The sequence below is a fragment of the Chelonoidis abingdonii genome, chromosome 1 (genome assembly GCF_003597395.2).
Source record: "Chelonoidis abingdonii isolate Lonesome George chromosome 1, CheloAbing_2.0, whole genome shotgun sequence".
Lineage (NCBI taxonomy): Eukaryota > Metazoa > Chordata > Testudines > Testudinidae > Chelonoidis > Chelonoidis abingdonii.
Genome location: NC_133769.1, coordinates 11,826,600 through 11,853,636, shown reverse-complemented (window position 1 = coordinate 11,853,636; position 27,037 = coordinate 11,826,600). Strand labels below are relative to the sequence as shown.

General features: G+C 55.2%; 1 protein-coding gene across 3 annotated transcripts in view; it reads left to right on the top strand.

The window, feature by feature from the left end:
* SBF1 (SET binding factor 1) overlaps nt 1-23,060 on the top strand; it is a 150,034-nt gene extending 126,974 nt beyond the window's left edge. For 2 of the 3 annotated variants that reach the window (XM_075064079.1, XM_075064086.1), the window contains exons 23-42: nt 257-432; nt 5,827-6,002; nt 8,059-8,198; nt 8,724-8,931; nt 9,316-9,512; nt 9,675-9,812; nt 10,972-11,064; nt 11,452-11,529; nt 12,254-12,438; nt 12,834-13,010; nt 15,400-15,501; nt 15,613-15,798; nt 15,999-16,125; nt 16,206-16,336; nt 17,781-18,014; nt 18,929-19,039; nt 19,302-19,516; nt 19,755-19,842; nt 19,973-20,104; nt 20,453-23,060. In XM_075064079.1, the coding sequence (XP_074920180.1) occupies nt 257-432; nt 5,827-6,002; nt 8,059-8,198; nt 8,724-8,931; nt 9,316-9,512; nt 9,675-9,812; nt 10,972-11,064; nt 11,452-11,529; nt 12,254-12,438; nt 12,834-13,010; nt 15,400-15,501; nt 15,613-15,798; nt 15,999-16,125; nt 16,206-16,336; nt 17,781-18,014; nt 18,929-19,039; nt 19,302-19,516; nt 19,755-19,842; nt 19,973-20,104; nt 20,453-20,551 (2,993 nt within the window). In that variant the 3' untranslated portion in view covers nt 20,552-23,060. The remainder of the gene's footprint in view (nt 1-256; nt 433-5,826; nt 6,003-8,058; nt 8,199-8,723; nt 8,932-9,315; nt 9,513-9,674; nt 9,813-10,971; nt 11,065-11,451; nt 11,530-12,253; nt 12,439-12,833; nt 13,011-15,399; nt 15,502-15,612; nt 15,799-15,998; nt 16,126-16,205; nt 16,337-17,780; nt 18,015-18,928; nt 19,040-19,301; nt 19,517-19,754; nt 19,843-19,972; nt 20,105-20,452) is intronic. The other variant, XR_012655569.1, reaches the window with a different exon arrangement.
* Nucleotides 23,061-27,037: the final 3,977 nt, after the last annotated feature.

Here is a 27,037-nt window from a genome sequence, read left to right as displayed (position 1 = left end):
TGATTGCCCTCTGGTTTGGGGAGAGGCATTTGCTGAGCAGGTCCCGCCCTGGTCCCAGTTTTATTCACCAGTTCCCTTGTGTAGCTCCCGCTCCCCCACTGCCTTGCGCTATAGGCTGATTCTGCCCTGGAGCAGGGAGCGCAGTCCCAGAGCTGCTGAGGAGCAGCTGAGGGCAGCGTGTCCCAGCCCATTGGTGGCTTGAGCCAGGTCGAGACCCTACATGTGACTCTGTCCCCTGTTCTCTCCCTGGCCCCAGTGGGGGAGCAGGTTGTGGTCCGGTCCTTCCCCATTGCCTCACTGACCAAAGAGAAGAAGATTAACGTCCAGCCCCAGGTGGATCAGCTCATCCAGAAAGAGAAGAAGATCAGTGTCCCAGCCCAGGTGGATCAGCTCATCCAGGAGGTGCTGCAGCTGCGCTCATGCACGTTCCAGGTGAGACGAGCCCCCCAGCACTCCTACCGGAGATGCTCTCGAGACAGACAACTGGGCTGCATTCCTGGCTGCTGCTGCTGCTGGCCCTGTGGGATGAGGAGCATAGACCTCTCCGAACTGCTGTGTTGTGCCCCAGCTGGGAGATGGGTCCTGCAGGCAGTTTCCCTGGAGTAGAGGGGTTACCGACCTCCTGGGCTTGTGTGGCTTTTGGGCTGCTGCATGCCTGACTGGCCAAAGGCAGCCATCAGGCCAGGGGCCTGCAGGTCCAGAGTGTACTGTCCCCTGGCTGAGCATTGCCTGCTGGGGTCTGTGGGCTCCATTGCAGAGAAGGGGGATAGAATTTGCTGCCCTGTCCTGGACCAACAGGAGTGCTAGGGTGTGATGTCTCACAAGCCCCATGTGCCCCTCAGAGCTACATAATGCTGCGTCCTGAGGGGCATAGGAGCTGAGCTTAGACCCAAGCCAGTGAGCTGTTCCAGGCAGTGCTGCAGCCAGGAATAAGGAGTGGGGTGTCTGCAACGTGTACCCCCAGCTGATTCCTTTCCTATTTCTTATTGCACATGTGCAGGGCTGAAAGACAGCATCCCTTCCTCCAAGGGCTCAAGGGGAGGGATTCTCACAGACCAGTTGGGTTTTCAGAAATGTTAACTGCAAGAGGCATTTGTTTAAAGCTGGTAACAAGTCTTCACAGGAGAATTCGGGGATGGTGAATCCATACATGGCTGTTACCACAGGGTACGTGGTAGAGAAGACAGTAACACACGGAAATCACTGAAATATAAATCTTTATTTCCCTTTCACGTAGGATTAACCTACTTCAGGTGGCTCTTCCTGTAACAGGAGTGACCAAATAATATGCCCCACCTTTTCCTAGAGCTCTTGGATTTCAGTATCTTGTTTATACGAGTTCCTAGAAATAGTTTAATGTAACGCAGCCGTAAAAGAGCTTGTGCACATGAATCTTAGAACTTTAGCATTGGCACCTTGAAACAAAAGTATACAAGCTGATTTAACTATCAAACACAACACACAATGATTTTTAAAACAAATGAAAATATTTTCCTGACTAAACAGTCTAATGCAAACAAGTTAAGCACATGTTAATGTTGTGCTATTTAGAGGAACTTTGGCATACCCTGGCATCTTGAATCAATTTAGGATTAGGTCACTTATGACACATGTACTTAGCGTGTAAGGCCAGTATAATCAAGTAAGTATCAGGTTCACTGACGCAGCCTTGTTCCAGTTCACTGCCTTTGCATGCTCCTGTACAAAGGAGATGTGCTGTTCTGCACTGCATCGCTGGCTGCCGCACCCTGCTTTGCAGCCACAGAATATTGCCCGCTGCTACTAGTGATATGAGCAGTGATATGAGCTGTGGCACCAGACCTGTCCTCCTGTGAGCGATCCAGTGTGTTTGGAGGAAGACATGTCAAATTTGGGCAGCGGGCCTTTCTCCGAACTCCTGCTCCCTGTATGTGTATGTAGTGAGCTCCCTGCATATGGAAACAAAAAGCATCGTTTCTTAGGGCTAGAGCTTCTGATGGCCACAAGCGTGTGAACAAACTGGCACTTGCTTTGTCAGTGCTGTGGGCCTGTGACAAGCCATACATCTTGGAAATAAACTCTTCTGTGGTTTTCACCTTCTGTGAGTCCAGGTCTCCCAGTTCAGGGTGTATTAGAACCTGATGTTGTCCCTGAAAAACTTCCCATGGAACCTTCTTGCTGTGTCCAGTAATAAACGTCGTAGCATCCGAGTCAGGGCATGAAATGGGGGTGGTTTTTCCAGAGCAGTGGGTCCATATTGTAGCTTCTCACAAATGGTTCCTTTGTGCCAGCTTTCATCCAAAGCTGCCTACGTGTCTTTGTGCTATAGTGAGCAGCCAGAGAATAAGCATATCAGTGTCCTTGACTGCATAGTGTAGAATCATTCTTGTCTGTTTTTTGTTGATGAGCACACAGCTGATTGGTGGTGATGTGGGAAATAGGTTCCTGTGTTGTGTTTGGATCAGAACAGCCTGAGGCTCCTTTATTAATTACAAGTGCAGGGAGGGTAACAGCTCTCAGTAGCTGCCCCCCGATTCAAGGAACACACAAGCCTTTTAAAGGTTAAAACCACAGACAAATTACACATACTTCTGTATTAATTACCTTATTTGGAATACATTGCAAAATTTAATGCAGGTCAAAGGCGAAAAGAGACAATCATCTCCCTTATTTGGCTTTTCCTGTTGTTATTCCCAATCTAGTTCTTTTGTGGTATGACATTTCTAATGCTTCCATTGGAGCTATATTTAACAAGCTTGGCTATGGCTAATTGTGTTTGGGGACTTTCCACTTGGCCTCCTCGTGCCCCCAATACACAGACGGCCATTGTTCTGTTTTGGGGACTTTCCACTTTGCCTCCTCGTGCCCCTTACACACACAAGCAAGCTCAACTAATTCTTCAGGCCTACTAACTTGACCAAAGATCTAAAGGCCCTCTGTAAATTTTCTTCTACGGTGTCAACTGTGGCTGTCAAGCACCATAGTTCAGCCTCATTCTGAAAGCCACCAGCCGGAATGATGATTTTGTCAGGTGGAGCTTGTGTCATTAGTTGCTCAGATAAAATTATTGCAAAGTGCTCCTTATCTTCTGGAAGCCTAGTGAAATGCATCCAGACATTTGGAAGACACACGAATCTGCCTTTCACCGCCCTTCGCATGAGCCTTGTACTTGAGTGCTTTTGCCTTCCCCGCTGTTACTAGACCCTGGTGGTACCTGCACAGGTCTGCTCCAGTCCGAAGTACTGTTTTTACAAATGTGTCTGCAAAGTCTCCAAATGTTTTGTCTCCTTGAGCCCTTCAGCTGGTAGTTGATGTGTTACTGTGATGCAGATGGCACCCCATCCTGCATCATTTGCATGGTTGTGATGCTGGTAAATCAGGTGTCCGTTCTTGGCAAGACTGTAGGTGTCAGATGAGCACTGACAAGCTCATAGCTTGAAACCAGACCAGCTCACCTGCATGTTAATATTGTTGAAGATACGCTTTGACTTTATAAAATGCTTGTAAGTTGCTGCATACATTAACCTATCTTGTAATATCTGTATCCCGTGCTATCAGGTTGTGTGTAAGTTTTGATTTATAATTGTAAAAATGTCTGCTCTGAACTTGGTTCCCCAACCCATCAAGGAGAACTATCAAGACTAAATGGGTCATTGTGGGACAAGAACTTTGTTTGCCCCATTCACTCAGAGTCTATAAAATCATGACTAGTGTGGAAAAAGTGAACAAGGAAGTGTTATTTACCCCTTGAGAGCCAGGGGTCACCCAGTGAAATAAATAGGCAGCAGATTTAAAACAAACATAACACGCAGTCAACCTGTGGAACTCATTGCCAGGGGATGTCATCAAGGCCAGAAGTATAACTGGGTTCCAAAAAAGAACTAGATAAGCTTGTGGAGGTGAATCAATGGTAATTAGCCAAGATGGTCAGAGATGCCCCATGCTCTGGATTTCCCTAAACCTCTGACTGCCAGAAGCTGGGAATGGGTGACAGGGAATTATCACTTGATAATTGCCCTATTCTGTTCATTCCCTCTGAAGTGTCTCACACCAGCCACTGTTGGAAGACAGGATACTGGGCCTGATGGACCATTGGTCTGACACAGTGTGGCCACTCTTATGTTCTTGTAAACCACTGCCTTATCTAATCATTGTAGCCTTTTTTATTTAACAAATAAAAAAAAGCCATCACCATGACTTCTGTGGCAGTTGTACTCTAACTACAAAGCATTATGTACTGTAAAACAAATACTAAGCACACAAATAATAAGCAAACGTTTTCACGTATTAAAGGAAAAAACAACCTTCTGTGTAACGATTAACTTATCTCTAACATTACGATATAAGGTGACTAAATGCTATAAAAAATTCAATATTAGGGTGCAATGGGTATCAGAACCATGTGTCTTCTCTTTTTAGTTCTTAATAGACAGAAAAGGAATCGTGCCCAACTGTTTGATTTTGCTGACAAGTTCATGCCAATGGTGCTGGTATTTCAAACATTTCTGGTGAACTTCGGCAGCCATATTTGCAAGTTGGAGGGTCTACACTTCAACATTCAGCTTGCTAACAACCATTTTTGAAATCAGAAGGTTCAAATTATATTAGAAAAAGTCAGGCAGGGCACAGCAGGCAGGCTGTTTCTGCAGCTATGTGGGTTTTGCTTTTGTACAGGTTTGTTAGTCTCCCTGTGGTGCATTATGGAGGGGAGCGCATGTGTGTAGAATTCTTAGACACAGTTCTTTTACAACTTTGAGTGACAGTCAAGCAACGAGGCAGGGATGTGGGTGGAGCAGGGTGGTGGTGTTGGGGGGCAGATGGTGGTATCACCTCAGCCCATTTAACTTCTCCCAGACTTCCATTCCTGCTGAATTACATGAGAGCCGTTGACATGGAAGCCATCCTGGCTTCACATAGCCCTGGGCTATTGGGTTGGAAGTGCAGGTGCAGGGAGGAGTTTGGGTTGAGGCAGAAGAGCAGCTGCAGAATGCGCAAGCGTGAGGCCTGGGGGGACTCTAACCTGACCACCTCACGTTTCCAGTGTTCATGCAGCTCTCCTCTCCTGTGTGTATCTGGAGTGAGGATGGAGTGCCATGGATGAATAGCCCTGTCATGCCAGCCTTGCTCCAGAGGGCGAGCTAGGTATTGAGTTGACGTCTGCTCACTGGCTGCCCCATGGGAAAAGAGCTCTTTCTCTGGCACTGGGGATCAGCCCAATTCTAATTGGGGCAATTCTAACCCCTTTCTCAGAGCAATGCAGGGAACCTGTCTGTGCTGCAGTTCCCCCTCCTGTCCAGCCTGAGGGGCTGCTGGAACCTCAGGCAGTGGCTAACTGCAAAAACATGACCAGTTCCTATGCTTAAGGAGGAGGAGGCATGTTCCTGTAGACAGAGCACTGGGCTGGGGCCTGGGATCTCCTGAGCTCCAACTTTGATTTGTTTGACCTATAGAATGGGGTCCCTGTGTGTGCCCCAGCTCCCGGGGCGTTGTGCACTTTCAGTGCTGCAAGAAATGGACCTGCCTTCATTCAAGGCTGAAATGTCCACCTGGCTATACTGCTGCTTGGGTGTGGGCCATTAGCAGATCTCAGCCTACCCTGGGAGCAGGGATGGCAGCACAGGGACACCCAGTAACCATCCGGTAGGGTCTGTGAAGCCACTGGGGGTGCTGGACTGAGTGAGCAGCAAAGGGGTGAGCTGCCCTGGTGGGCTGCTCCCAGGCACATTGCTGTTGGCTCTGCCCCAGGCTGCGTGCTAAATGTGCTTCCCTTGGGGTCTTGGCCCCAACGTGGGTGGGGTGAAGAGCCTCCCGCAGCGGCAGTCTGAGCCCACTCTGCTGTCCCCGCAGTTGCTGCGGATCGCCTTTGACGAGGAGGTGGCTTCAGAGAGCGCCGAGGTCTTCAGGAAGCACCTGCACAAGCTGCGCTATCCCCAGCACGTACGTGGCACCTTCGCCTTCACCGTGGGCCAGTCACCCAAGCAAGCCATGCAGCCCAAGGCCAAGGAGAAAAACCCCTCACTCAGGTATCAGAGATTCTCTGCCTCCTCGCTGCGTAGTGGGGACCTAGGCCACCCCATGCTTTGGTGTGACTGGGTTGCCAGGGAGGGTGGGACACAGAACATTCTTTGGGTCCCTGTTTGAAACCTCAAGGAGTCTCCTCTGCCCCATCCCAAATCCAGCCGGCAGAGAGCCACTGAGCAGACTCCCTTCAGAGCCTGACCTTGCTCCTCCTTTGCCAGCCAGAGGGCTTGCTATTGAGCAAAGCAATGGCATTCTTGGTAGCTGAGCTTCCCTCTCCAGGACTGGGATGTGGGCTCACTGGCTCCAAAGTTTTCCCAGCCCAGGGACAAGCTGGCCAGGAACTGGTTGCAGTCACATGCCTCGACTCCTGGCCTGGGCTCTCCGAGGCAGCAGGTCCAGCCCTGAGCAGAAGGGATGGGGGTGGCGTAGGGACCCCTTCTCAAATCTGTGAAGCAGCAGCACTTCCTGTCGGAAGTCCCCTTGCTGGTCTAATCCCAGCCCTGCAGGAGGGTGGCAGGTGGGAGGATGAGATGACCCTGTGCATGATGGGGCCCTGTGTCGTGCCACCCGCGTTCTGGACTAGCAAGTGCTGTAGCTGCTGGTGGTCTGGTTGCTGCTGCGTTGGGCTTGGTGCTATGTGACGTCTAAGCGTCTCTCCTGTGTGTTTGTGACCCAGCTCCCAGCAGGTGACTGATATGTTCCAGGGCCTGGCAGTGGGTGTCATATCCCTCGGGCACCTTGGCCATTCATCCACGTAAGACACCTTCACACTGGACAGGGGCTTGCAAGGTGGCACTGGCTCAGGCTGTAGCCTTCACTGCTCCCAGTGGTTCTTCCTTTCACCCACTCTGCATGCTAAGGGCTTTGGGACTTCCCTTGTGGCTTGACAGGCTCCCTCTCCCAGGGCTCCGACTAGGCTGCAGGTTTAACCCCACCTTTGCCATCATGGTACAGGCTGGACTGCAGTTTTGATGCCTCTCTCCACGATTATGGTACAGGCTGGAATTAGGGCCAAATCCCACTGCGGCTGAATGGGATAGTTGGAGGCTTTAGCTCCACATATGGTCCCAAGGGGACTGTGCCCGCCCCTGTTTGCAGCTGCTCTGGAGGGTGAATCCTGGAAGTGCGTGTCCATCTGCACCATGCCCTGTGCTGGGTGCCAGTTGTGTTCCTTTGTCTCCGAGCCCCGGCGCAGCCTGAGTTGGTGGTCACTGCAGTAGGATTAGGCAGGCGTAGCACTAGCATTTCTTTGGACCCTCTCCGATCTGCAGCTCAGGGCTCCCAGAGCCTGTCCTGTGCCCTCCTCCCAAAGGATGTGGGAGACCCAGGTTTAATTCCCTGCTTCACCCCAGACCTCCTGTGTGAGCTTGGGCAAGTCTGGACATCTGCCTTGGCTCCTCATCTGGCCTGTGGGGGGGTCAGAGTGGTGCCCGGCCTCAGGGGGGAGCAGAGAGTTAGTCGATGCTCAGCTATGAGGGTGACGGGGCCAGACCAGCACCTGAGATAGCCAGTCCTCTGCCCCCATTGATGCTCCTGTCAGAGCTGATCCAGGATCTCCATGAGGCCCTGAGGCAGGGAGCAGCTGGTGTCATTCAGCTCTGACTGATTCCCTACCCAATCGGACTCTAAGGGGTCCAGGCACCTCTGGGTTTCTCCCTTCATCTTGCTGTGGTCTGGGGAGTGGAGTTCCTAGCTGGAGCCGGCTGGTCTCTTAGCCCCCATCTCTGACATGGCCCATGATCACTGCCTGGCCATCCTGTCCTCTCGAGTGGGAGCCTCGTCTTGGTGGGCCGGAGTCTGCTGGAGCTGGGGAGGGTTGTTTCCCCTGTCCTTCGTGGCAGGGTTGCTGCAAGTATGTCTGTGAGTGGCACCAAGGGATGCTCCTGCCTCTGCTTTGCTCATGGTCTAACTGAGTGTTGGGGTCTCTCCTTCTCATGCTGGGCTGGGCAAGGTCTGTGGAGCCCCCCTCTGGGGGCAAGGTCCCTGTGGCCACACCGTGGCATGTTGGGCCTGGGATTGGTACCAGGTAGGCCTCATGCCCCCCTGCTCTCATTCCAGGACACTTTCTAAGAACCTGATGAAGAATGCCAAGAAGACCATTGGCCGACCATACGTGACCCGCAAGAAGTACACGCCACCTACTTGGGAGCAGCGCAGCAGTCAGCACTTCCAGGAGGATGATGAGGATGAAATCTCAGGTTGGGAGCTTCCCTGGCAAACAGGTTGCCTCCTGTGTGGGAAGCCTGGGGGGGCCCCCTTGGAGCAACGCGTCATGAGTGAGCAATGGGGTCTCAGCCTGTGAGCGCCCAGGAGCTGGGGTCTGCTTTGCAGTGTGCGGTGGCTTGGCTTGGTCACCTGCTGTCACTTGCAGGAACTCAGCCTGGCTCTGTCCTCCTCTGGTGCCAAGCCACAGAGCTGCTGCAGCCTGGGAGCTCAGAACCCGGCCAAGTGTTTAGCTCAGCCAGTAGAGGCTCATGCTTTTCAATCCAGAGGCTCCTGGGTTCAGACCCCACAGTGCCTGGCCCGTTCCTGGGTATCCCATGACACTGGCACCCCAGGATGGGGCAGTTGCACCCTCATCTTCTGTCGCTGCTGCAGCAAGGCCAGGCCTGGGGTGCATCAGACTGTGCCCTGCCCCAGAGTTCCAGTCTCCCTCTCCCCCTGCTGTGGCTGTGGCCTCCAGAGCGACCTGACCCCCCCGCCTCTTCCGTCTGCCTGTGCAGTGTCTGAAGAGATAGACAGAAGCACCCTGACCCCCTCCACTATCATCAAACCTTCAGACAAGATGACCTTGAGCCACCTAGTAGAGCGAGCCTGCTGCCGTGACTACCAGAGGATGGGGCTGGGCACGCTGAGTAACAGCCTCACCCGCTCCAAGAACGAGCCCTTCCGCATCTCCACGGTGAACCGCATGTACGCCATCTGCCGAAGGTGAGTACCCAGTGTGGGGGGCCATCTGCAGGAGGTGAGTACCCAGTGTGGGGGGCCATCTGCCGGATGTGGGTATCTAGCATGGGGGGTACCCAGTGTCGGGGATCAGCTGCCGGATGTGGGTATCTAGCATGGGGGGTACCCAGGGTGGGGGGGCCATCTGCCGGATGTGGGTATCTAGCATGGGAGGTACCCAGTGTGGGGGGCCATCTGCCAGAAGGGGGGCCCCCAGTGTGGGGGGCCATCTGCTGGAAGCAGGTACCTGGCGCATGGGCCACAGGCGGTTCTGGGGGGCAGCCCAGCTGTGGCATCCCCTTCCTCCCTGCTGCGCTATTCTTGTAGTGTGACATAACAGTGGCGTATGGCCTGTGCTCTCTCCCACAGTTACCCGGGGCTGCTGATTGTCCCGCAGAGCATCCAGGACAACACCATCCAGAGGATCTCACGCTGCTACCGCCAGAATCGCTTCCCTGTCATCTGCTGGAGGAACTCCCGCACCAAGGCTGTGCTGCTGAGGTCGGGGGGGCTGCACGGCAAGGGTGTCGTGGGCCTTTTCAAGTCGCAGAACGCCCCTACTGCAGGTACCTGCCTCTGTGACGAGGGGGTGCTGCATGTGCCTCTGGGGGCATGCTCCATCTCCCGCAGCAACGTGCCGGCAGTGCATTAGCCAATAGCTTCTCCCCCAGCATGGTAGTTGTGCGCGTGCCTAGTGAGCGTTGCTGACACCCTGGGTCTCCTTGCAGGCCAGTCGCAAACAGACTCCACCAGCCTGGAGCAGGAGAAGTACCTGCAGGCAGTGATCAACTCCATGCCGCACTATGCTGACGCCGGCGGGCGCAATACGCTCAGAAGCTTCACGTCTGCGCACATGAGCAGCGCAGGTAAGGGGGCATGGGTCAGTCCTCAGCCACGGGGCCACAGCACAGTGGGGAGAGGAGGGAGCAGGCCGGGTGTGCCCACTTCTTGGGCTGGTGCTTTTAACTGGCCTCTGGCTTTGGGATCCTTCCAGCTCAGCCAGGGAGCCTGGGCAGGGCTGTGCTGTTGCGGTGGGAAGTCAGGTTCTTCTCTTCCCAGGGTGCCCCCTTAGTGCACCTCTGTGGGCCAGCTCCTGCACCCTCCTTTCCCCATGCGGCGGTGAAGCCCAGGCACCGTCAATGTGGGGCAGGTCTCAGAAGACCCTAAGCGCTGGGGCTCCCTTACAAGTGCTGGCTGACTGGAGTCCCTGCACCAGGCCCGCCCTGGGAGCTTGGGGGCTGGGTGGGGCTGGCAGGTATGGATTCTGTGAGCAGTGAGATGTCCAAGCACCTCCTGGCCACACTGTGCCCAACTGGCAGGGCTGAGAGCACCCAACGGCTGGGGCTTTGAGCAGCACATTCAGGTGAGTCTCATGCCCCCTGTTCCTTGTCCTGCCTCTGTCTCCCTCCTCCTGCTGCTGGGAGAGCAGGGCTGACCCAGCGCCCTGCACCAAGCTCCATCCCCATTCATCGTCCGTTTGCACCATCCCACGCACAGCGCGGCCCAGGCTATGGCATGGGACCAGTGAGCAGGGGGAGCCATTGGCCAGGCTCCACCATGGCTCCCAGTCTGCCTTGGAATGAGAGAGGCGGCTGCAGGCATCTCCCTAGGGCCATCTGTAGCTGGGAGCCCATCCAGCCCTGCTCCCGGCCTGTGCATGGTGAAGGGGCGGTGGGCAGAAGTTAGACTGGAGCTGCGTGGGGAGTGGCAGGTGTATCTGCTTTGGGAGAGGGGTTGGGACAGAGCTGGGTGGCACACCTAGGGAGAACGTGTGCTGTGGAGTGTCTGGCAGCAGGTGACCAGAGCCCACTGCTAGAGCTGTCTTGCAGCGTGGGACCCTGCTGTGAGATCTTGCCCCATGCTCTGGCCTCTGGCTCATCTTTGCTCTTGATTCCAGCCCCGGGCGCCGCCTCCTCTGCTTGCTTTCTCTCCCCCTTTCCCCCTGTGGGGTGTGTTGCGGGGGGCAGGGAGATGCTGGGGGGACAAACAGCAAAGCCAAAAGCTGGTGTTTTGTTGGTGCTACAGATTCTTCCGACAAGAGGCAGCCCAAGCTGGGATCGCTCATGAAGCAGGTGATGGGAGGGAAGGACGATGGGCCAGGCACTATTAGCCGAGGAGGTGAGGAACGCCGGGCGCAGCTCCCTGCCCCGCAGGGCCCTCACCTGAGAGGCCACTGAGCCAAGGCAGCTGGCTGTAGAGTAGATGCTTCACCATTTGCTTCCCCAGGGCTTGTAGAGCGTACAGGGCAGCCCCACGAGGAGATGGGCCTGTCCTCGCTGTTGGGGGTGGGAGCCCAATGTCTAGCACTCGATCACCTGGGAGCACAGCCAGCTGGGGTCACCTCATTCATACCATTCATTGTGCTGCTCTGCCCCTTGGGCACCACTCCTCCCACCACCCCCCACCCCTCCCAGCTCAGCAGCCCGTCCCCAGTGAGTGCGGCTCGGGGTGAAGCGCATGGTCTGCCGCCCTTGCTCAGACTCCTTTCGTCCTGTACTTTCTCAGCACTAGGTCCCAGAGCTAGGGTGGTCACTCTGTCCACCCCCAAGGGTGCATCGGTGAAGGGCCGTGAAAGTCCCCGAGGTACTGTCTGTCATCCGCCTAACCCACCGGGCGCTAACCCTGGTCATGTGACTGATTGCCCCACATAACACCACACCCCCTTCACATGACTAACCCACACTCCCAGTAACACCCCCCAATCACAAGGGTGAGCTAATGAGCTGCTGCGTGCTAATGACTCCCTGCCGCCTGATCCGTGTCACTGAATGGCTTGCCTTGCGCAGTTCCTGGCACTTCAGGTAAGTGCGCCCTCAGCTGATTCTGGAATGGGCTCTCAGGTTTGCTTTAGGCACCTCGCACATCTGTCAGTGCTTGGATACCGGGGAGGGGGATGCAGTGCACAGGGACAAGGAGCAGCCGCCAAGGACCCCACAGTGCCAGGAGCAGATTGGTGCCGCTTGCGGAACCAGTGCCGGCAGGGCAGGGCATCTGTCCAGAGGGGGTAATCTCAGCCGTGCCTGCAGGAAAGACAAAGGCTCCAGAGCCTCTGACCCCGGCGGGCCCCAGCTGCCCAATCCACATGCTGGCGAGTGAGGGGTGTGAGAAGCAAACCAGATCCGCCGAGTGCACCGGGAATCTGAGCTGGGGCCGGAGCAGCTCAGTGAGGAGAGCTCAAGGAGGAGAGCTGCTCGCCCCCCGAGCTGGATGTCCGGGAGAAGGTGGCAGGTGACAGGGCAGGCCGGAGGCCATGCGGCCTGGGAGCCAGCTGAGCGGGCTGTGGCAATGACCCTGCCCTCCCTTTCAGGCAAGTGGGGCAGCATCAGGGCCAGCGGGCGCATGAGCAACTACGTCTTGAACATGGAGATCGGGTCCCGTCTGGCTGGGAAGGACCTGCTGAGCGCTCAGCACAACGGGGCCCCCTCTGAGGCCAGCTTCCTGCGCCAGCATCGGGCCTCCCTCTACATCATTGGGGACAAGTCACAGCTGAAGGTAATGACCTGGCGACCAGGCAGCACGGGGGGCAGGCCCGGCGGGGCAGGGAGCTGTCTGAGCCATCAGCAGCAGGAGCAGTGTGTGGAGAATGGGGGGACTGTCAGGGAGGAGTGGTAGCTTCATGGGAGGCACCCCCACTGCAGCCAGGATTGGTGTGGAGAAAGGGACCCACTGCAGGGACCAGCCCTCTCTGGGCAGTCAGGCTGCCCCTGCACAGTGCCCCAGAGCGACTAGTGCAGCTACAGCTGTTCCTAGGTAAAAGAGCCCAGGAGTGGCGTGGGGAACCTGCTGCGAAGGAAGGGCACCGTGAAGGGAAGGGCAGGCAGACGGGAATGGGTCTGGTGCTGCCCAGCCTGTGCTCACCTGGGCTGCCGCTCTCGCCCTCTGCCCAGGGAGTGAAGCCAGACCCGCTGCAGCACTGGGAGGTGGTGCCCATCGAGGTGTTTGACGTGCGGCAGGTGAAGGCTAGCTTCAAAAAGCTGATGAAGGCCTGCGTGCCCGGCAGCCCTGCCACAGACCCCAGCCTCGCCTACCTGCGGACCCTGGAAGAGTCCGAATGGCTGTCCCAGGTCAGTGTGCTGAGTCTTGGGCTGGGCAGTGTCAGACAGGGGCTGTCGCCAAGGCCGGACCTGCCTCCACACCTGGGATCCTACAGTGTGAGGGGAGCTGGTGCTTGAGGCGGTTGCTGGGGTGTGTCACCGGAACCCCAAGGCAAGGGGTTGGGGGTTCGTTGCTGGGTCACTGGGACAGGACCCAAGAATCATGCCAGCTTCGAGTCAGTCATAGGGTTTAGGGCCAGAAGGGACCAAATCATCTCGTCTGACCTCCAGGCCACCAGCAACCACGTGGTAAACCCGCCAGCCAAAATTCGACCAAGGTATTTCAGGAGACTAGCCTACAGTGTGCCATGGGCAGAGAGACTAGATGGGACCAAGGCCCACCACTGCCTGAGGCCCCCACAATGGCGGGGGATTATCTGAGATACCCCCCCGATGATCCTGGCAAGTGACCCACACCCTAGGCTGCAGGGAAAGGAGGAAACCCCCAAGGTCTCTGCAGTTGGACATGGGGCAACATTTCTTCCCAAGCCCATGGACAGTGATCGGTTAGATCCTGAGCAGGTGAGCGCCAGAGTGTGTGTGCTCGGCGCCACCTCAGGGCTGTCAGTGGGAACTGTCATGGAATGTGGCATTTCCAGTGCGGCCTGGCAGGGATCGGTCCTAAGCTGATGCTACTCAACCTCTCCTCAGTGATCTGGTGAAATTGGTAGGTGACACCGAGCGGTAGAGTGCTGTGTCACAATGAGATGAGCACCATCTTATAGGGCAATCTGGATCGCTTGGTAAGCTGGGCCCATGCAAAATGTGTTTAAATACAGGTAATGGCAGAGTTGCACAGCTAGGAACAAGGATTGCGGGCCTCACATGCAGAATGGGGCCTGGCTCCTGGAAAGCACAGACTCTGGGAGGGAGCTAGGGTCATAGTGGACAAAAGAGTGCAACGTGAACTCCCAGTATGATGCTGGGAGCAGTGACTCGGAGCAGGGAGGTGATTTTACTTCTGTACGTGGCCCCGATGAGACGCTCCTGGGATACTAGGTCCAGTTCTGGGGTCCACATTTTAAAAAGGTTACTGGAAAATTGCAGAGGGTGGAGAGAAGAGCCACAAAAATGATTGCAGGGCTGGAGAAAATGCCTGACAGTGAGAGACTTATGGAGCTCAATCTGTTCAGCTTGTCAAAAAAGAACAAGGTGAAATGATTATGCTGATTAGATCCTTTGGGGAGAAGATGCCAGGTTCTAACGGGGTCTTTGGTCTAGTGGGAAAGGCAGAACAAGAAGCTACAGGAGCTAGACAGCCTTCAAGTAGAAATAAGGCACCATTTTGAACAGCGAGTGAGGGCTTCTGTGGGAAGTGCTGGGTGCTCCATCTGCCAGTGTCCTCAGTTCCAGACTGGATGTCTCTGGAAGGAGCTTTCCCCAAACACAGGCTCTGGGAGTCAATACGTAGGGGTAGCTGGGTGAGATTTAACACCCTGGGCTATCCAGGAGCTCAGAGTAGATGATCCAGTGGTCCCTTCTAGTCAGTGGATGCACTGGCGAGTATGGGATTACTGCCGACTCCAGTCTGACTAGGAACACACTTTCCCGTCCAGGAAGGGACCTGGTGATGGGAGCTTTTCTAAGAGCAAAGCTGCTGGGATTGGCTGGCTCCAGAGGCCTCTGTCCCAGGTCTGGTCAAGCTCCCACTGCTAGATGCTCTCTGGGCTGCTGTGCAGGGATCCAAGTGCTGACTACCGTGTGCGTGCTGGGACTGGATGGAGGCTAAGCACTGTCCCTGCTCTGGGCCGCTAGGCGCGCACACGGCCTCAGATCTTGTGTCTGACTCTCCTCTTGGCAGTAGGGACCGCGCGGCCTAATCGCCTGGGCCCTGAACAAGTGCTGTCTGCCCAAGGCAAGGCCAGCCCGGGTTCTTGGTGACTCTGGTATCTGAGTTTGGGCAGGGACCCATGTGTCTGAGTGGAGCCATTCCCTTTCCCCCTGCGCTCTGGATGTCCGGTGCCAGTCAGCGCCTGCTCATCTACCGGGGGAGAGGGGTTCTACAGGGACTTCCAAATAGCCTGAGTCTGTGCCCTTGATGACCCCGTGCTGCTCCTTGGTAGTTTGAGCAGGGGAGTGTTGCTGAGTGGAAGGATGTGGCGTGTGAGTTTCATTCACACACAGCTCTCTGGATTTGGGGTCCTTCTGTTCCCATCACGTCCTCAGGTCCAGGGGTTTGGCAGGTCTGAGCCTGACAAACACGTCACTGTTGTGTGCGACGTAAGGGTCTGGACTGTCCCCATATGTACTTCAGAGGCTCTGGCCTGCTAAGCTCACCAGCCTTCTGTTGTCCGCTGCTCGAGGCCAGCCCCAAATCCTCCCCTCAATGTCTTGTTAACCTCCTGTGCTGTGTCCACAGATCCACAAGATCCTGCAGATCTCGGTGCTGGTGGTGGAGCTGCTGGATACAGGTTCCTCTGTGCTGGTCAGTTTGGAGGATGGCTGGGATATCACCACACAGGTAGGAGTCGGAGCCCTGCAGCAACTGGCTGGCACGGGCTGGCCTCTCCCCCAGCTGCTGGCTTGAGGTCCCAGCCCCTTGTGGGCCGTGACTTTGGCCTCCCTCCTGCAGGTGGTGTCCTTGGTGCAGCTGCTGTCAGACCCCTACTACCGGACAATGGAGGGCTTCCGGCTCCTCGTGGAGAAGGAGTGGCTGTCCTTCGGGCACCGCTTCAGCCACCGCGGAGCCCAGACCCTTGCTGGCCAGAGCAGCGGCTTCGCTCCTGTCTTCCTGCAGTTCCTGGACTGTGTCCATCAGGTGAGCTCTGAGCAGCCTGGGCTGTCAGATTTCAGCACAGGGTTAACCTGCGTCCTGGGCCTCGTCTCTGGCCAGTGGAATCCAGGTATAGAGCCAGCTCACCCCTTGCATGGAGCTGCAGATCCAGTGAGGGCTGCCCGACCAGTGGTCTGCTGGGTGGAGGCTGGTGTCCATTTGGCTGTGTGCTCGTCTCTCTGCAGATCCACCTCCAGTTCCCCATGGAGTTTGAGTTCACCCAGTACTACCTGAAGTTCCTCAGCTACCACTACGTCTCCAATCGGTTCCGCACCTTCCTGCTGGACTCGGACTACGAGCGGATTGAGCTGGGTAAGGGCTCTGGGCCCCTGGCCCCGTCACCGATGGGCAACGCTGTCAGCTGAGCGGCCTGTCTTTCTCTCTCCCCACAGGCCTCCTGTATGAAGAGAAGGGCGAGCGGAAGAGCCAGCAGGTCTACAAGTCCATCTGGGAGTACATCGACCGGCTGAACAAGAAAACCCCTGTCTTCTTCAACTACATGTACGCTCCTGAGGATGGGGAGGTGAGCCTGCTTGGCTGGCCAGAGACACCGGGCCAGATGTAACCTTTGCCTCCCACAGCCCAGTGCACGATCCAGGGAGACCTCCCTCCACCCCACTGCTTGGAGGGAGCCAGGGTCGGCTACAGCTTTTTTGCTGTCCCAAGCGGTGAAGCGTGGGTGGGGGCTGAGAGAAAGCCGCGATCAGGGGTACTTCAGCAGCAGCTCCACCGCGCTGCTTTCATTTTTCGACGGTGGGTCCTTTGCTCCGAGAGGGACTGAGGGACCCGCTGCCGAAGACCTGGATGTGCTGCCCCTTTCCATTGGCTGCCCCAAGCACCAGCTTCCTTCGCTGGTGCCTGGAGCCAGCCCTAGAGGGAGCGAGGCAGCCCAACTGTGGGAGTGACACAGGGAGGAGGAACCTTGCGTTTCTGAGGGAGGCCCCAGTCAGGCTGAAATGAAGGAATAGCAGTGCCCTTCCTCTCGAGCACAGAGACCGGGCATCCCCGCATCCAGTGCAGCCTGATCCAGCTGCGGTGCTGCCTTCCGAGTGAAAAGCAAACCCTCCTGGGGCCATATGGAGAGGGGACTTGGGAAGCAGCGAAGTCAGCGGGTTTAACCAGCTGGGGTTGCAGGATTGCCCTGCTGCGGGGCTGGGGACGGCTGTATGACCACCCCTGAGTGTTTGGAATGGAGCCAAGACCTCTAAAATCAGGAGCTGTCGGAATCTGTGAACCAGAATGGAATGTTTTCGTTCACTCCTGCTGGTGGAAGCCTGGCCTGGCCAGACTGCTGCCTTGGTTTCCCTCCAGAGTTCAGACAGAATCGACATGTTCCAGTGAAATGATTGGACTAAATGTAACCAGCGTTTTCTGAGGGATGGGCTCCACCTCTTGTGTCTCAGCCTCTGCCTAGGGCCTGATTCTTACACCGGTGCGATGGCCAGAGAGCACTTGTGCTTGCTCACTGGCTCTGCCCTGCGTACACAGCTGCAAAGTGCCCCGTTGTTCTCACTGTGGGGCCTGGGTTTCACGTGGTGGGACACACAGGAAGTCAGTCACCTGCTCGCTGAGTGCCCCTTACCCCAGGACACTGTAACAGGCTGCCATTACAGCTGTGCTCTGGGCACTGAGTACAGAGGGGCCCAGGGCGGCCAGCCAGGTTGACAGCCTGCTCTGCCGTTCTGCCTCTGGCCCATGCACCGCAATGCGATCTTGGATGCGGGTGTGGATGCAGCAGCAGCACGGGGGGCAGGTGCCTACTTGCTGGCCTGGAGCCAGTCTGTCCCAGCTCTCCAGGGTTCGGCAGACCCACATGGGGACGACTTGCCCGTGGGGACCCCCCTCCTGCTGCATGATCCCCAGCCCGGCAGCAGAGTTCACTGCCTTTCAGGCCATTGTGGCCTCACTGGGGCCAGGCACGGCGGGGGGGCTGCAAGGCCCTGCTTGAGCATTTGGCTGTTCCTTAGGTGCTGAGGCCGTACAGTAACATCTCCAACCTGAAGGTGTGGGACTACTACACCCAGGAGGTCCTGTCCGAGGGCCCCTCCTACGACTGGGAGCTGGTGCAGGGGCAGCCGGAGCACGTGGAGGAGGTGGATCGGCAGGACTCCAGTGCCCCGCAGACCAAGCGCAAAATCATTTGGCCGTGCTACGACAACCGCAGCCGAGTGGAGCCCGACGCCATCTCCAAGCTGCTGGAGGTGTGTGGGGCCCTCCCCAAATGAGAACATAATGCCCAGATGGGTCAGACCAATGGTCCATCTAGCAGTGTCCTGTCTTCAGAGGGAGTGATCAGAACAGAGCAGTTTGTCAAGTGATCCATTCTCCAGTCCCAGTTTCTGGTAGTCAGAGGTTTAGGGACACCCAGAGCATGGGGTTGCATTCCTGACCATCTTGGCTAGTCACCACTGATGGACCTGTCCTCCAGGAACTGATCTAAATCTTTTTTGAACCCAGTTATACTTCTGGCCTTCACAAGATCCCCTGGCAACAAGTGTTGGGTGAAGAAATACTTCCTTGTGTTTGTTTTAAACCTGCTGCCTGTTAATGTCATGGGTGACCCCGGGTTCATGTGTTACGTGAAGGGGTAAATAACACTTCCTGGTTCACTTTCTTCACATCCTTCATGATTTTATAGACCTCTATCGTATCCCCCCTTCATCATCCTTTTTCTAAGTCGAACAGTCCCCGTCCTGTTACTCTCTCCTCACTTGGGAGCTGTTCCAGCCCCCTAACCATTTTTGTTGCTGTCTCTGCACCTTTTCCAATTCTAATAAATCTTTTCTGAGCTGGTGCGACCAGATCTGCATGATGTGTTCATGGGATGGGTATGCCAGGCAGAAATCCACACCCCTGGGCTGGATCAGGCACTTCTCCCCCAGCAGGCCCCTTGCACAGCCCCCCGGCGCGCCCATCTGCACTGAAGCTGGCACTCAGACACTGCCCATGCCACCTCCTCCCCAACCCCATCTCTGATTGCACCTGGCAGGGATCGTCTGTGCGCAGCGTGTGTGGTTGCAGCTCCTGAATTTCCTGGGACAGGGCCCATCTAAGGGTGGGGGAGGGGTGTCTTATTTTTCCCCCTCTTCAGAATAACCTCTGACTCCTCCCGCAGGAGCTGCACAACCTGGAAGCAGAGCTGGGCCAGGTGCCGGAGCGCTGGAAGGACACATGGGACAAGGTCAAAGCCTCCCAGCGCACAGAGGCCCGGCAGGAGGCCAGCAGGGTAGGTCTCTGAGCCGTCCATGTGAGAGGGTCCTGTGAGCCAGGGGCTGGGCTGGGCTGGGAGGAGCAGTGCGCCGGGAGCCTGCTCCGGCACTTGACCCAGGGTTCCGGGCTCTGCCCCCAGCTGCCTGCGTGGCTGAGGAGGGGCTCACGGTGCCCTGTGCCCAGGCCCAGTGGGTCTAGTGTGACAACAAAACAGTGCCAGTGTGGGGTGGCTGGTGAGCGGGACCCATGCCCTCACTTCCCTGCTCTGTGCTGTGCAGATGGCGTCCAGTTCCCTGCTGATGTCCTCCAGCCTGTTGCCCCACCGGCGCTCGCTGGGGGTTTACCTGCAGGAGAGCAGTGTGGGCTCCACCCTCAACCTCAGCCTGGACAGCGACACCAGCAGCACCTCCACCCCGTCCAGCGGGAAGCAGGGGGGCCGCAAGAGCACCAGCAACCTCTACAGCCAGTTCCAGATGTCAGAGAGTGAGAACAGGTGAAGGGAGCTCTGGCTGCCCCGGGGGAGATGGCCAGGCCAGGCTGTGTGGGCCCTGTGGTCAGCAATGAGCCCTATTGCTTGGGATGGGGTGTGGGTCCCATGGGGCCAGCCCTCTGCAACTCAACTGGTTCAGTCTCTGGCTGCTGGGAGCCGAGCTCTTTGGTTCATTCCCACTGGGCTCTCGCCCCCCAGTACACAGCAGCAAGGCACTAACCCACTGTCTGGCTGCCCACAGGTCCTACGAGGGGACGCTCTACAAGAAAGGAGCCTTCATGAAGCCCTGGAAGCCCCGCTGGTTTGTGCTGGATAAAACCAAACATCAGGTACTCGAGGGGCTGGGAAATGGGCTGGGGCAGCGAGGGGCTGGACAAGGGGAATAGCTCAGCCGACCTGGTGTTGACGTGAGCTCGGGACTCGGGGGCACCGGCTGACGCGTGGCACCTTTCCTTCCAGCTGCGGTACTATGACAACCGGATGGACACGGAGTGCAAAGGGGTCATTGACCTGGCAGAAGTGGAGTCCATCACCCCCGGCACCCCCACCATGGGGGCCCCCAAGACAGTAGAGGAGAAGGCCTTCTTCGATGTGAGTCCCCAGTGCCAGGGGCGGGGGCCAGGGGGTGATAGTGGCTGGACCAAGGCAGCTGAGCACCAGCTCTGCATTGGACAGCAAGGCCAGGACTCAGGCTCTTGAGTTGAGCTGTGGTCTCTGCAGAGGACACCAGTGGTACAGACTGTACCAGGCACTCACCATCTCTGGCTGGAGACAAGTTGTGTGTCCAGGAGGGTGCCGGCCCCTAGCGAGTCCTGCCTGCCCATCTCCCCAGGTGGGGACCTGGGGCCCATCGCTAGCTATGCCCTGCCTGGCAGACTGGGCTTCCTCTCCTGCCCCCTGCGGATGCCCTGTCTCAGCTCTCGTCTTTTCTCCCCATAGCTGAAGACGACGAAACGAGTTTACAATTTCTGTGCCCAGGACGTGCAGCTGGCCCAGCAGTGGATCGACCGCATCCAGAGCTGCTTGTCGGACGCGTGAGACTGGCTCAGCAGCAGCCCCCATTCCAGGAACGGAGTCCCCCGGGCCCCAGTGCGTGAAGCAGAGGCAATGCCCAGGGTTAGCACATGAGCTGACCCAGGTCTGACTGACTGAGGAGGCCGGAGGCCTTAATCTCCCCCACTGCCAGGGGCACATCGTACTGGAAGCCCCAGGCCCCCTGCGTGCTCAAGGACAGTAGCAGGGGTCAGGGCAGGATCAGGGTGTTACACTATGGTAGGAACTGTCCAGCGCAGGAACTAATTGCATTGAAATGTCAGGCTAGAGGGAGTGGGGATCAATTCTTACAACCCTGCTAAGCCTGTCTGAGCCACATAATTACCGGCTCCCACCCCCGGCAGGATATGGGCCTGGGGTCCCTGGCTGGGCATTGCGGCTCCCACCCCCGGCAGGACACAGACCTCAGGTCCTGGCTCCCATGCCTGGCAGGATATGGGCCTGCGGTCCCTGACTGGGCAGCATGGCTCCCACCCCAGGCAGGACACGGACCTCGGGTCCCGGCTCCTGCCCCTGGCAGAATATGGGCCTGGGGTCCCTGGCTGGGCATGGCGTTTGTCTGAGCAGTGCTCTGGTTCTCTTGTGAATGCTGCTGTGGGGTTTTACTGGCCCTTTGCTGGGAGAGGCTTCAGGAGGTGCTGTGCATTGAACAACCTCCCCACCACTGGGGAGCAGGATGAGCTTTCCCTGGTTACCCCTCTGCACCCTCAGGAGCTTCCTGTGAACTTGCACATCCAGTCTGTAAATCTAAGTGGACCTGCCGCCAGCCCCTTGGGGCACCTGGTCCAGCCCTTCTGAGTGGCACTAGGCTGGCGTCCTGAGCTCAGGGTTAGCCTGCCCAGCAAGGCCAGAGGAGAGCTCCATGGACAGTAGGCCAGGAGGACTGGGACCATCCTGCTCACCCCATGTCCAGCAACTGGGCCATATTCCTCCCTGGGGCAGGCACAATCTCTGCTGGCACAGTGTCTGCACAAGAGTATTGCCCTGATGAGCTGCTCTGGGGAGGAAGAAGAGGGGCCTCCTCCCTGTCCTGCTTCGGTGGGATGGGGTGGTGTCTCATTAGCAGTATTGTAGCGTTAGTCAGCTCCTCTTTTGGTCTGCCCTTGGCGGAGGAGGGGTGAAACGGAGGACTGGGACCTGCTTATATTCTTGGTCCCACTGCCCGGGAAACCTGTGCTCACTCAGGCTGTGGGGAGCAGGTTCCCCTGACGTGGCACCAGGGCATCCGGCAGTGTAGCTCCCCCGCTGCAGGCTGGATTGCTCTGGCACAGCTCTGGAGCCTCCATCCCTCTCCCTGCAGTGGCTGGGGCATGGGGCTGGGCTTTTGCTCCCAAAGAGATTCCCTGGGGCGAGTTGTAGTACAGGATAACAAGGCCAGTTACAGGGACTGGCCTGGGGCCTGTGTACAGGAGCAGTGTGGCATGAGCCCCTCACCTACCAGCCACGCTGCCCCAGGGAGTGAAGTGGCCTGAGCTTGGAGATCACAGCACAGAGCTGCTGCCTTTTCTCTGTCAGCTCTCTCGGGGCTCTCCGCTGCTTCTCCAGCACCAGCCCCTACAGCTTGTGCTTGGATCCCCAGCCCCTGGGCTCGCAGCGGCAAGACTCCATGTAGCCACTGTCCACCAGCTGCAGAGCAAGGCCTCTGCTTTGAGCTGGGACGTGCCCCAGCCTTGAGAGGGAAGGCAGGGAGCTCTTCACTGCCATTGTGCTGTGGGGGCCAACCTGAGCTCCTTGAGATCCCTACTGTGCTGAGCTGTTCAGGGCTCAGCTTCTGACTCCCCTGAACTGTGTACCAGGGACAAACTTGTACTTTAGCCCCCGCTCTCTAGCACTTCCACTGAGCCCAGACCTGCTGCCCTCCCCAGCCTGCTTACTGCTGTAACTTATTGTCAGTGCAAAGGTGGAATCATGAAACTGAGGCGATGGCATCTCTGGTACAGAAAACAAATCCCCTGTATGCTCCCCTCTCCCCCTGGTTTGCACCTTGGCAAGCTTAGCCCCCAGCAGCTCACATGCTAGAGCTGTGTGCTCGTCCCAAAACCCAGCGGGCACCTGCCTGTTCACATGAGACCATTCCTGGCCTCGGTAGCACTCCAGCACCCCCCCGACCCTTCGGTTAGAGTTCACCATCTTCCTGCCATTGCCCCTTGGGCCTGGGACCTGCCCTTCCCCCCCCTCCCCCGCTGCTCAGAGCCAAGGTGGCTGACGGTTCTACCTGTCTTGTTTTTAAAGGAGTACAATGTTTTATTTCAGTGCAGAGCTCGTTGTACAGTCTTAATCCCCAGGGTCCCCTCGTCCTTTTCCTGTATGATAATGGCGGTGGCAGGTAGCTGGTGCAACAGGGAGGTTTTTGTAACTTCCTGGAGCAGTTGTAGATTATTGAAGTTTCTGTACATTGTGTCAAACATACAGAGTCCTTGTATTGTATTGTGCCTAGAGGGAAAACGTTATATAAAGAGAAAACTAACTGAATTTAATAAAAAATTAATATGCATATTCTCTTGGGCTGCATGGCACACAGGCCTTCCCGGCGCTGGGTTGGGTTCCAGAAGCGATTCTCTCACACAGCCCTCCCCATTGTTCACACAAGTCCCAGGCTGTGGGGGAGCAGAGTGCTCGCTGCTTGTTTGTATTCATCATTTAAAACAGTCCCTCTGGCCCTGCTGTGTTGGCAGGAACCAGAGCATCACCCTGTGCCTCTCCTGTGCTCTTCCTCATGACATTGCATTTGTATGTGCCCCACTCCTGAGTCACAAGCCACAGAACTGTGGGTAGGAACAGGCCTGTTAAGGGCGTTCCTGTAACCACCGTAAATCCAGTACAGACCAGTGGGTGTAAAAGAGGCATCCCAGTATTATCCTAAATTCCTCATTTTGCCTCAGCTGCCAGCAAACATCTCTCACCCAGGATCTGTATTCATCTTGCCCATCCAAGAGAGATTTCTTGGTATTGCCAGGTTCTCTGTTTGGACAATGGATGCACCAGGAGAGGGGCTCTATAGCATGTACTTCCCCCTCAATTGGCAGAGGTGTCAGCACCCAAGAGCTGCAATCTTTGCAGCTGGCCATGGCATCTAAATATCGCCTGGATAATTCAGTCCCATGAGGCCTAGTCTTGTTCTCCATCCCTAAAAGGAAGAAGCTGAAGGAAGCATTTTGAGATTTGACCCCATTAGAGATGTTCTAACTCCAAGAGGTCAGATGCTGGACCATAGCATCACCACAGAGCTTCATCTCTTACCATGGCATCTTAGTCCTCCAGATTCATTTAGGGATGCCCAAGAATTTTATCACCCAGTTAGATTCATGTTTATAATAATTCAATGCAGAATGACTCAGGACTGCTCCGTTTCTTCCATCCAGGTCTTTGAACCCTGTGTGCTTAGAGCAAACCTTGGAGAACTCTATTGAGGTTTCCCTCCAGGTCCAGCTTTTTTCTACTCTTACTGTCAGCTCCAGCGTGGAGCTATTCTTTGGATTAGCTCTGTAGCCTTCTGAAAACTTCTGCTACAAAAGTCTCTTGGCTCAGCTGTATTTCCTTCTGCTAATGGGTCTCTTGGGCTTTCTATCCATATGGCTTGTGGATTATACACAAAGGGAGGATTGTAATACCATATTAAGATGATTGGAGGGTGGTGGTCTGAGTCCAAGAGGGATAATGGTGGTGGATTTTTGAGTCTCAGGGCAATTAATTGGATTTTATTCCTGGTGTTTTCTCATCCTAAAGAAACTGCTTCAGTCGTGAACATAATATAACATTGGTCTCAGGAAACATAATTGCTCTGGGTTGGAACTCTCAATCTCAGATGCCTATTTTTGCATCTTTAAAGTTACAGGAATATTCAGGATGGAAAGTGACCATTTCTAGTACAAGATAGTCCCATGCGTGCTGTTTAGATTTCCAAGGAGATGTTCACCAACTGAGTGAATATCTATCTTAGATGACTAGCTACTAACGACTCATCAATTTTGAAATCCAAAAGAAGTAATGCTCTACCTCAGTGGGCTGGAGGTGTGAATTTCCTTCCATTCAGCAGAATCAGAATCCCACAGCCATGGTTTATTTAAACTGGCTGGAAGCATTTAACTTCCCAAGTACTGGATTCAGTAATTCATTAAGCAGGAATAGAGCACTGGGTGATGGGTAAACCTGGTGCCTGTGTCACTTTCCCCACAATGAGGAAACTGAAAAAGGAAAGGCCAACCACAGATCTACTTGGTTTTGCCCAAGTCCAGCTGTGTGAGGTTTTGCTTCAGGGCAGTAAAGGAACTAGATGCAAAATGGGATGCTTGCTTCTGTAGGTGGGGAAAGGCCTCTTCCTGCATCTCCACCTCCCTGCAAAGTTGAGAAGTATATTAAGATGAAATCAGAGCAATGCCAGAGTGTGGTGGAAGTGAGGGGACTCTGCAGGTCCCTCTAATTCTGGAGATTAAATCTCTTTGGCAAGAGGCTTGGTTGCTGAGTGCCCAGCAGAAAGATGCCAAACTCATATATGAGAGAGCTGAATTAAGTCTGGTCTAAGGCCAAGGTATTAATTTAGGACTTTACTTCCCCGTAGCACACCCACTGCTGTCAATGGGAGAGTATGTGCAAAGAATGAGCATGGCCTGTATGTGACTCATAGCTTCCAAGGCCAGGGGGAAGCATTGTGATCATCTCCTCTGACCCCCTTTGTAACACACAGGCCAGAGACCTGCCACACACTGATTCCTAGAGCAGATCTTTTAGAAAAACATCTAATCTTGATTTTTAGAATGGCCAGGGATGGAGAATCCACCATGACCCTTGGTACATTGTTCCAATGGTTAATTAACGTCACTGTTACAAATTAACACTTTTATGTTCAGCTTCCAGCCACTGGATGGGTTAGAGCTTTCTCTGCTAGACTGAAGAGCTGGTTATTGTGTTGTTTGCAGATTAATCAAATCAACCTTTTCTTTGTTAAGCTGAATTGACTGAGCTGAGCTCTTTGAGTTTCATAACTTGATTTGCTTAGTCCCCTGGCTCACTTGTAAGGCCACTGGTTCTGCCCCTTCTCTCTGCTAAATGATTAAAAATCATTAGTATAAAAATACCTTGGAACAAAGTGTGAAGACTAGAGACTTTAATGCATGTTTCAAGCCAGGCTTGGATGGATCACCTGCTTGGCATCTTGGAAGAGATCAAAGTTTCATAATCGACCCTCCCACACTAAAGTTGTACTTTGCAGGGGCAATGTTTCATACTCTTATGTTGCTGGGTTGTAAAGTAACTGATCAGGAAAGAAGCCAATGTTGTCCTGCTCACTTAACACGCCACTTAATCTACAGTGATGGGCCAACCAGTGATAAGGATGCACAAGGGAAGGGATAAAAACTTTCCTAACTGTTATTCTTCAAGATGTGGTGTTCAGGCCCATTCCAAGTGGAGAGGGTGTGCCATGTGCACAGCTGCCGGAAGGTTTTTTCCCCTAACACTACAAGTTAGGTTGGTCCAGGCACCCTCTGGAGTCATGCCTTCATGGCACCATATATAGGGCCCTACCAACCTGCTGCCACTTCAGTTCCTTCTTGCTGGTTTTGTTCTGACACAGGGGAGGCAGCTGGGTCTTGGAAGGGATTTGAGCAACACATCTCAAAGAACAAGTTACGAGAGATGAGCAAGCACTCAAAAGAAAAAATAGTTGCCTATGTCAATTCCAATTAGGTGACTCCCAAGCCAGTACCTTGGAGGCGGGGTCAGAGTTCATCGACTTGCTGATTGAAGCACCACTGTGCTGAATGCTGCACTGTCCACGGCCTGCTGCGTGATGGTGTAATGAGGTGAACATGTGGATTGATGACCAAGTCACAGCCACACACAGCTCATGGATCAGAACCTGAGCCAGGAATGCCATCTGCACCCTCATGGAGTGTGCTGTCAGCCCAGGGGCAGGTACTTAGCCAAATCAGAGCATGCCTGGATACAGGACCTGATCTATGATAAACTTTTTTGGGAAGACATGGGGAGGTCCTTCATCCTGTCTGCTACTGTGACAAGCAATTGCATAGGCCTCTGAAGCACCTTGGTCCATTTGATATAAAAGGCCAATGCCCACTGAATGGCCTGAGAGTGGAGTTTCTGCTCCTGGGTGTTAGCAGACAGTTTGACATAAAAAAACTGGGAGGAAAATGTCCTGATTGGTATGAAACTGAGCCCTGACCTTCAGGAGCAAGGCCAGATGCAGCTGATGCTCAAACATGTCCTTCTAGAAGATGGTGTAAGGAGGTTCAGCTGTTAGGGCCTTGAGCTCAAACACCCTCCTAGCAGAGCATATTGCTGCCAGAAACACCACCTTCTCTGAGGGTCAAAGTGGGGCCCCATTAGTCTGGAAAGATGATGATGAAGGGCCCAAGCTGGCACTGGTTGTCATACTTGAGATATAGCCTGTCCATTCCTTTAAGAAAATGACCCATCTTTGGGTTAGCAAAGACTGATCAGCTGGCCCCACGT